Below are 9,358 nucleotides of genomic sequence, written 5' to 3'. Positions count from 1 at the left end.
GTGGCTCGCGCCGCGGACGCGAGGGAGGAGAGGCGTCCGCGGCGGGGGATGGGAGGATGGAGGACGCCTGCGCAGTGGGAGCAGCCGGGCCTGGCGGCGGGGAGCGACCGGAGTGGGAGGGGGGAAGGGCGGGCCGGCCCTAACGGTCTATTTCAAGGTGACGTCACCTACTATAAATAGCTGCCGCCGCCGCCGCTGCTGCCCCGCCCGAGAACTGCGCAGGCGCCCTGTCAGTGCTGCATACCGCCGCAGAGGTGGAGGTGGGACAAGAAAAAGTGGGGTGGGGACTGCGGATCCCCAGGAACGGGCGCGGTGATGGCGATTGCGTAGGTAGCTTAGTGGCACAGCTCCTCCTTGAAGCGCATCTCTGAGGCCAGGTTGGAGGTCTGGCTCCAGGTGGACCCAAAAATCAAATAACCCTTCTGTTTGGAGAAGGCAGGAGGCCGTGCGCCCCGGGGGGCGGGCCGGGACCGCCTTCGCCGTCCTGCCAGCTTCGACCCCAGTCTGGCCCATGCGCTCCTTGGAGACGCACCCTGCGCTTGGATCCGTACTGGCCAAGGCATTATCGGTCCGGACTTTGGGGACAGCACCCCACCTCCACTCCCAAACACGCATTTCACACCCACCGGTCTGCAGAGCTGTGCTCCCACCCTGACAAGGGACTTTGGGCGTACTGTGCCTTCCACAAGAGGAGGGACAGGTTGGCCTGACTGGGATGAGTAACATAACATATGGACTATAAGCCGGTCCAGCGCTAGGCATGTATAGGCATAAACATAATTAATCCTCACAACCCACCCCGCAGGTGGGCACAGCTGGTCTCCCCATTTTTCAAAGCCAGATTAGTGACTTACTCAAGGTTACAAAGCCCCTAAGTGGTGGAGCCCGGATCTGAGTTCAAACCCAAGCTGAACTTCCTTCTGTGGCAAGGGGTGGGGGGGCGGATGGGCTGACTGGTCACTAAGCCATCCCAGCTGTCGCATTCTATGCTGAGGGTCCCTCATGCCAGGCCTTGAGCTGGGCCTCAGATGAACTAGGAAAATCCCAAGGACTGAAACATAGCCCCACTTGAGTACAACATACCAAGGGCAGCACAGAAGGAAAGACCTTAGGCTCTTTGAGAATTTTATTGCATGCTCAGCACTGGGGGGAGGAGTAGCTACAGAATAATTAAGATATATTCTCTTGTCTCATAAGCCAGATCTAAATATGCAAGTGCAGGTAAGCTAGACTTTGAGGGAGATGAAAGTCAGGGAAAAGGTCTTAGGGAGTGGGGTCCGGCACAGACAAAGACTTAGCAGTGAGGACAGAAACAAAATCTGAGAGACAGAAGAAAGGCCTGGCAGTGGGAAATGAGGTTGGGCAAAACAAGATAATGGAGTGTTTTAAATGATAACTTGAAGATTTGAGTCATTATCCTTAACTGGGAACCAGAAGAGGAGTGGAAGTCCCATTTCAAGCCAGGAATCTTGCTCTGGAGAGTAAGATGCATTTGAAGGGAGAAGGGAGGGACTGGACCTTAGTTTCTTAGTTTTACCATCCAACAATTGGAGTACTGTTAAATGCATCGTAGAATAGAAATCCGGAAACGTCCAAGGTGGCAGGACAATTAGAGTCACTGTCATCCAACCCTTTATCCCATATAAGGAGAAACCGAGATCTGAGGAGGAGGAGAGGCTAGCCCCAGTTTGCACAGTGAGTGAGCAGAGGTGGGGTCTCCATACTAGGTCTCCTGTCTCTTGGCCTTTATCTCCCTGCTTTGAGGCTAAAATGAGGACCTCAGTAACTGTGAAACAGGATTTCAGTGTGAGTCTGAGAGGAGGCCCCCACCGCAGTTTTCACCATGCTTTGAAGGGTCACCTTTGCTAACTACAAATGGAATTGAGGTTAACAAACCAGGCTGATCTTTCCCCTGGTGGATATCTTTAAAGAGCATGATAGATGATAATTAATTGTCCACCCCGCCTCTATGAAAATGGGGTTCCAGTGAGAGGTGGGAGGAGGGCAAGCGCTGGGAGAGATTTTTATGGTTCCTTCCAGCCCTTAGAGAAATTAGAACCCTTCTAGCTTGTCTGATCATGTGGGACTTAGACTGATTTCAAAGCAGTGAAAATTGGGGCACCTGGGTGGCTCAGTGGGATAAGCCCCTACCTTCGGCTCAGGTCATGATCTCAGGGTCCTGGGATCGAGTCCCATATAGGGCTCTCTGCTCAGCAGGGAGCCTGCTTTCCCCCCTTCTCTCTCTCTGCCTCTCTGCCTACTTGTGATTTCTCTGTCAAATGAATAAATAAAATCTTTTTTTTTAAAGTATACTAACTAAAAAACAAAACAAAACAAAACAAAAAAAACAGTGAAAATTAGGTAGATCAGGGCATTTGAATTCTAATAAATGTCAATGGGGGACACTTTGGTTCTCCCATGAAGCTTTTCTTTCCTTCTTACCAAAGTTCATTGTCTCTACTTCCTCACATCCCATCCACTTCTCAGTCCAGTGTACTCTGGGTCTGTCTGCCCCTAGTCCTTCACCTAGACAGCTCTCACTGTGGCCACCAGTAAGTAGCCTCCTGTTGTCAGTCCAAGGTCATTTCATAGTTCTCACCTTCCTGGCCCTCTTGACTACACTGGGCACAACTGCTCTCCCTTCCTAGACAGAATCTCCTCTAAGATTTCATGACACTGCACCCTCCTGGCTTGCTATTCCCCTTCTCTGGTCTCCGTGTGGGCTTGTCTTCTTGGCCTACCCTGAAATACTGGGTTTCTTCCCCAGGCCCTCTGCTTTTCTTGCTCTGTCCTATCCTGGGTGACTCCATCCACACCCACTCTTGAGGGAACATATCCCATATTCCCAGCTCTGGGCAAGGAGTTTTGCAGAAATGGGTATATTTTTTTTCCCTCAAAATTCCCCCCTGCAAGGTAAGTACAATGTCCATTTCCATCTTACGATGGGGAAACTGGCTCAAAAATGTTCCATGATTTGGGGTGTTATATGCAACTAATGAATTGTTGACCACTACATCAAAAATTAATGATGTACTATATGTTGGCTAACTGAATGTAATAAAAAATAAATTTTTTTTTAAATGTTTCATGATTTGACTAGTCAAGAGCTGGTAACAGATTCCCAAACCTGATGGTCCAACACTGCCTTTGGTGTTAGCTGAGATGGGCTCACGGTGTGACTCCCCTCCAGAGTCATTTAGATTGTAAACAGTACAAACAAGCCTTCCTACCTGGAGACTACACTCTCTGACCGGCACCCATCTTCACCCTTTGGAAAGGGCTGCCAACTCAAGCCCCAGGACAGCTACCTTGGATGGGAGGGACATCTACTCCCAGGGCTCTAAGTCCCATCAATAAAGTTGTTCTCTTTGAACAACTTCAGAGAAAGGCCCTGAACCCAATCAAGATGTTGCTCAGAGCTCAGAGCAAAACCTCAGTGTGTTTCCGTCCAGTACAGAATCTCGCTCAGGGAACACAGCAACCTGCCCCTGACTACCTGAGGACACATGAGTGGTGTGATGGGAAAGAAGGATCTGAATTTAGTTTCAAATTCTACTCTGCCAGTTACCAGGTGAATCCCTTTGGGCAAGTCCCTAAAACAGGACCAACCACACCTATTTCTTTGGGTTGGGGACCGGCCAAAGCACAGATGTTCCTCACCTGCATGGAGGCGGCACATGGGAGGCACCAGCCATCACGACAGTAGAAAGAATAATTCCTTGCTGTATCCCATTCTGAGCCAGGGGAACGACTGTTTCTCCTGCAGGACTGGATTTCCGAAGCAATGCCAGAACCTGCCACCAGAGCCGAGTGAATAGGTGACCCAGAAAAGACACATCCTGTCTCCCCCACACCCTTGGGTACTCTGGGACACTCTGAGGTCCCTGAGAAGTCTGGTCACCAAGAGACATACTACAGAGGAGACCTGGTATTATTCTAGAGAGATGGCTTTCACACTGTTGGCATGGTTACCATTTTGAGCAGGAGAGGCTGCCTGCCCACAGATTAGTGTCACCCAGATAGGATTTTAGGGTTTTTTCCCCCCAAATGCAGGCCTCCTGCTGCCTGAATAATCCTTGCTGAAGCAATGATAACACTACCACCAACAGCAGCAGCAGCAGCTGGCCAAGGGTCAACACTTTCCCCCCTAATATTATCCCACCAGATTCTTAGAACTTGTGGAAGGAGGTTCTCCCCTTCATATGGATGAGGAAAATGAAACCTAGAAAGGTCACGCACAGCCTCCCACTCATGCCCACATTCTGCCACTTGTTGTGGCCCCAGTGTCCTTTTGCTCATACTAAATTGCACCCCACTCTGAGACCAGCCTGTTCCCACAGATTCCAGGACCATGCAGAGCCCTCCACCACTTTGTCAAAGCCCACTTTGGGAGCAGATCGGCTCCTCAAGGCAGGTTTTGGTATTCCAAAGTGTGAAAATGTCCTGGTAGCTTCAATCTGTGAACCGGTGGAGCTCAGAGCCCATTCTCGGCACCCGCCCCCTGCAAGCTGGTTCAGAGGAGTTCAGCTCTGAGAGAAGGCTGGTGAAGCTGTCCCCCACGGAACCACAGTGAGAATAAGGGCAAAAAAGGCTGGGGGAGGGCTTTTTTTGCTTCAGTTCTGCAGATGGTCGAGGACCTTGTGTTTCTTCGACAGAATTTTCTAGATCCTTTGGCTGGAACCTTCTTGGTAATTGTCTCAAGCTTCTGTGTGATTCCCACTGAGGTGAAACCAGGTCGAAGGGGCTGTGTGGCACATTCGAGGGCTGTGACTTCCCCTCTCTGAGCCTTGGACTTCTTGCCTGTGAAATGGGAGTCTGCACTGACAGAGTCCATTCTTTCTTCCAGCCCCGAAGGTCTACGGTATTTCACTGTTGGAGGTTCAGCAAACAACGGCACGGCAACTCAAGAGGATGAAACGGGGATGCTTCAAAGGACCAGTGTTTGGACCCCCAGTTGAAATATGGAGTAGAGGAGGGTAACAAGACCTACTCCATAGCAGGCCAGGGATGGGGGCGGGGGAAACAGTCTGCCCTGTGCATGCCCATTCAGCTAAGGTAAGGTCAGTATTGTCCTTCTGATTTTACAGATGAAGAAACTGAGGCCTAGGGAGGTAAAGTGTCCTGCTCAACTTCCGCAGAGACAGAAGGGGGCCAGAGCCGGCATCTGCACCCACTCCACCTTCCCCATTCTTTCCACTGCTGCTCTGACTTCCTGAGAGCCTTTTGGTTGTTGAGCTGTGAGCACAGCCGTCCTCCACTGCTGCTTAGTGAGAGAGGGTCGCTGAGTTTCCCCCGAGGTTTCCTGCCAGGCAACTGTGCTTTAAAAAAAAAAAAAAAAAAAAAATTCCTACCTAATATGTTAGTAGGAGGTGAGCAGATTGCAACAGAAGCCTTCTCTCTTCTTCCAGACAAGAGCGGCAGGCTGGCCCCCCCCCTCAGGAAACAAAGAGATGTGGGAGGACCAAAGCCATAGGAGAAGGCTGACCCCAGGGGCCTGGCCTATGCAGACGAGGGAGACACAGACACACAGCAGAGCCACTGGAATCATAGGTAGGACCCTTTCCCACTTACAAGATATAAGCTCCTCCCTCCTGGCCTTTCATCAAGTGGCCCTGGGCAGTCTTTCCAAGAGTGTCACCTGAGCATCCTATGTTCACCATGTTCCCAGACTCTGCCCAAAGTTTCTACCAACTAGAATGTCCTTTCCCAACCTGCTGCCTCTTCCTCTGCTTTGAAGTCCTTTAATGCCCAGCTGAGACCTCACCTCCTCTAGAGAGCCTTTCAGATTTTCCATTAGGAAGCACTGTCCCCTCTGCCCACTCCCCCAGGGACTCTAGTATCCACCATGTGCGTAGAGTTATTTTGGTAAGGCTGATGTGTACTGGACAGCTGTCAGGCACCGGGCATGATGCTATGCAGCTTCACATATGACCTCATTTAATCCTCCTGACAACGATGAGGTGGGGATTCCTCCTATACCCACTCAAGGGGGTGGGGAAAGTGAACCTCACTCACCCACAGCCATGGAGCTACTAGGGGCAGTCAGGATGCACACCCAGGTCTGACTGTCAAGTTCACGCTCTTTGTCACTTACACCACCTGCTTCCCACTTTCTAAGGAAGTTGTCATTTCCCTTGCAGAATGTAAGCACTGGGGAATCATTCCTCGTCTGAGCCCCCACTCCTGGACGTACCTCTCCACGAGTGCTGAATTGAATCTGATTACACCTCGCGCACACTGCAGAAATTCATCACTAGAGTCCTCTTTGTGAGTGGCAAGGGCTTTCAAGAGGCACAGCACTTCTAACTTGTTGACAGCTAACTGACTAATTGACAGCAGGGGGGGGACATAAGCTAAGGGAGGAAGCAAGGGGGAGGAAGGTGAGATTGCAGGTCAGAGGAGACTGAAAGGCAGAAGAGGGCTCCTCAGTTAAAAGGTGCAGTTACTCAGAGACTCCTCAAACCCTGGCTCTTCCACAGTAGCTGGGGAAGCCTGGGCAAGGGGCTGCACCTCTCTGAGCTTCTTTCTTCCTCCATAACATGGGCCTGTTGCAACAGTGCTTGCTGTTCACCCTAGACACCCAGGGCTTCTGCCAGGAGGAATGAGGTTGTGCTAAGGGAGGGAGTGGGTGCTGCCTCCTGGGACAGTTGGAGGATCAGCCCAGCATGAAATGCCCTCCCCATGAAATCAGTGGGCCCTAAAGGTCTGAGAGCATCCGGGAACTCACAGGATCACAGACTTATAGTGAGGGTCTTAGAGACAACTCAGGTTGGTTTTCTCATTCTCAGAGACAGCAGATGAGCCTGGTTGCAAATCCAGTGTCCACTTGCTCTGTGGCCTCGTGCAAGTCACTTTGCCTGTCTCAGACTGGTTCCTCAATTTTAATATGGAATTAAACATAATTCCTTTGCCATAGCTCTATTGAGAGGATCAGAAGCCCAAGCAGTGAGTCAGTAATAACTATGGGGCACTGAGGCTCAGAGAGGGAAAGTAATTCACTCACAGTCACACAGCAGGTTAGCAGCAGAAACAGGTCTATGCCAGGTCCCCCCAAAGCCAAGACCTGGGTTTATCCTTAAGACAAGGCAGTCTTACCTCAAAGGCAGAGATGGACATTGGAAATGCAGCTGAGGAACTCACTGGGATCACTGGTGAGTGATCTCACTGAACTGAGACAACTGCTTGCATTGCCAATGGCTGGCAAATGGCATTAAGCACAAGTCAGAGCCTGGGGTCCTATGTTTAGCCTGCAGTCTAATCCACAATATAACCCCAGGCCTGTAGCCCCTCTGAGCGGCAGTTTCCCTACTCCCCAAGGATTCCTGGCAGGACAAAGGGATTACATGAAGGCACAGGGCTATTTTCCTAACAGCTACCCCTGAGCTCTCGCAATGCCCCAAGCCCTGTGCTATCACCAGCCTGGCTGCATTTAGTCTTCATAGCAACTCTGTGAGGTAATCTGCAGATAAATCGCTAGGAAGGGTTGGAACCAGGATCTGAGCTCTGATCCGGTTCCCTCTGCCTGGAACACTTACCCCCCTCTTTCTGTGCCTTACTCGGGCTCCTCGTCAGGTTTCTGGCTCCCCTGGAAAGATCCCTCGACCTCAGGCTGGGATGGACACCTGCTCTGGTCCTCTGCATTGAGACATTTTCTCCCTTCCTCCACCAGCCAGCAGGGGGAGTTCCAAGAGGCAAGGACTTTGTCACACTTACAGCTGTAGCCCCAGAGCCTAGCACCGTGCTTGGAATATAGCAGGTGCTCAGTCAATACTTGCCAAATGACTGAAGGCATCATGTCAGCATCAGAATGCCACCCAGACCCTGAGGAGCTGGGGAGAAGGGATGAAGACTTTTGGACTCCCGCCATGCCTTACATTAGCAGCATCATTTCTGAGTCTTGACAGTCAACCCCCTGGGATGCCATTTGAGCCAGCTGAATTCCAGTCACTGTTTCACCTTGGAAAGGCAGCCACAGCCCTCACCCAGCAGCCAAGTAACTGATGTCACAGCAGCACCAGGAGCTGTCCTGTTAATATTAAATGTGGACTCCACTGAGGCAGAGCTGCAGGCTAGAAGAGCCGGAGGGGGCTGTGCCATGTCTCCATTGAGTTGTAGGCAGTGCACAGATGGAAAAGGGGTGTGTAAACCGGAAAGCCCCCAGCAGAGGAGCATTACACTGGCCCATTTTAGTCCCTGGCTTAACTCAGAAAGAGCCAGGGCAGCGTGTGCGTGCAAGGGGACAAGGAGACTACTGACTGAGCACAAGTGGTAAACATATGGGGGATTAGGGGCTCCCGGGGAGATTTCCTGGATACAGTGGGAGGGTGAGCACTGGCACCAAGCTGGACCTAGACTCCACTCCAGATTTGCACTGTGCAGCTGTGTGAGTGGGGAGCAACTGCACCATCGAGCCTCCGTTCTCCAACCTATGAAATGGACATGGTACCTTCCTTGAAGGGCTGTTGTGAGAGGATTAAATAAAACAAGTGATCTAGATAGAGGACCCCTCTCAGCACATACTAGGAACTCGGTAAATACTTCTCCCAAACCAGGTGCAGGACCTAGGCTGGAGTGAGGAGAACTGAAGATACTTCACACATTCACTGGCCAGCATGGCCAGAAGAGAGGGACACTTGTGGACCCTCTCTTCTGATGGCCTAACCCCTTCACCAGACAGACGAGGATGCCGAGGGCCCAGGAGGGAGCAGAGGCTCACACAGCAGAGCTGGGGTCTGACCTGGTCTTCAGTTGCCCACCTGCCTTCCCCACCAGTGATGTTGAGGATATGCCCCCATTCCCTGATGGGGGCTAGACAAAGCAGGACCTTCATCCTCCACCCCTTCCTGGTCTCCTTCCCATATGTTTCCCTGAAAATCCTGGGAGCTTCCCAAAGCATAAATCCAACCATGGCATCCCCTGCTTAAAATCCTTCTGTGGTCCCATACTTAGGGTTGCCAGAGAAAATACAGGAGGCCTGGTTAAAACTGAATTTCAGATAAAGAACAAATGATTTTTCAGTATATGAATGTTCCAAGTATCACCTGCACATGATTACACTAAAAAAATTTCTTCATTGTTTGGGGTGCCTGGGTGGCTCAGTCAGTTAAGTGTCTACCTTCAGCTCAGGTCATGATCCTAGGGTCCTGGGATCGATCCTCACATTCCCTCTCCACCCCCCACCTTGTTTGTGCTCTCCCTCTCACTATCTCTCTCTCTCTCAAATACATAAAATCTTTTTAAAAAATTCTTCATTGTTTATCTGAAATTCCAAGTTAACAGGACAACCTGTATTTTCATTTGCTAAATCTGGTAATCCAACACAAACAGCCTTCAGGAAAAAGGTCAGAGTCTTTCACTG

General features: G+C 50.8%; 1 protein-coding gene across 1 annotated transcript; it reads left to right on the top strand.

The window, feature by feature from the left end:
* Window positions 1-4,625: 4,625 nt before the first annotated feature.
* Window positions 4,626-7,901, top strand: CUNH22orf24 (chromosome unknown C22orf24 homolog). Its single transcript, XM_032883239.1, is given in 2 exon segments — window positions 4,626-4,861; window positions 7,670-7,901. Coding segments are annotated over 2 exon segments (468 nt in total).
* The last annotated feature ends 1,457 nt before the right edge of the window (window positions 7,902-9,358 follow it).

The sequence above is a fragment of the Lontra canadensis genome, unplaced genomic scaffold (genome assembly GCF_010015895.1).
Source record: "Lontra canadensis isolate GAN:19392208 unplaced genomic scaffold, GSC_riverotter_1.0 scaffold87, whole genome shotgun sequence".
NCBI classification, from domain to species: domain Eukaryota; kingdom Metazoa; phylum Chordata; class Mammalia; order Carnivora; family Mustelidae; genus Lontra; species Lontra canadensis.
The sequence above is the reverse complement of the archived record's forward strand: the minus strand, read 5'-3'. Positions and strand labels throughout refer to the sequence as shown.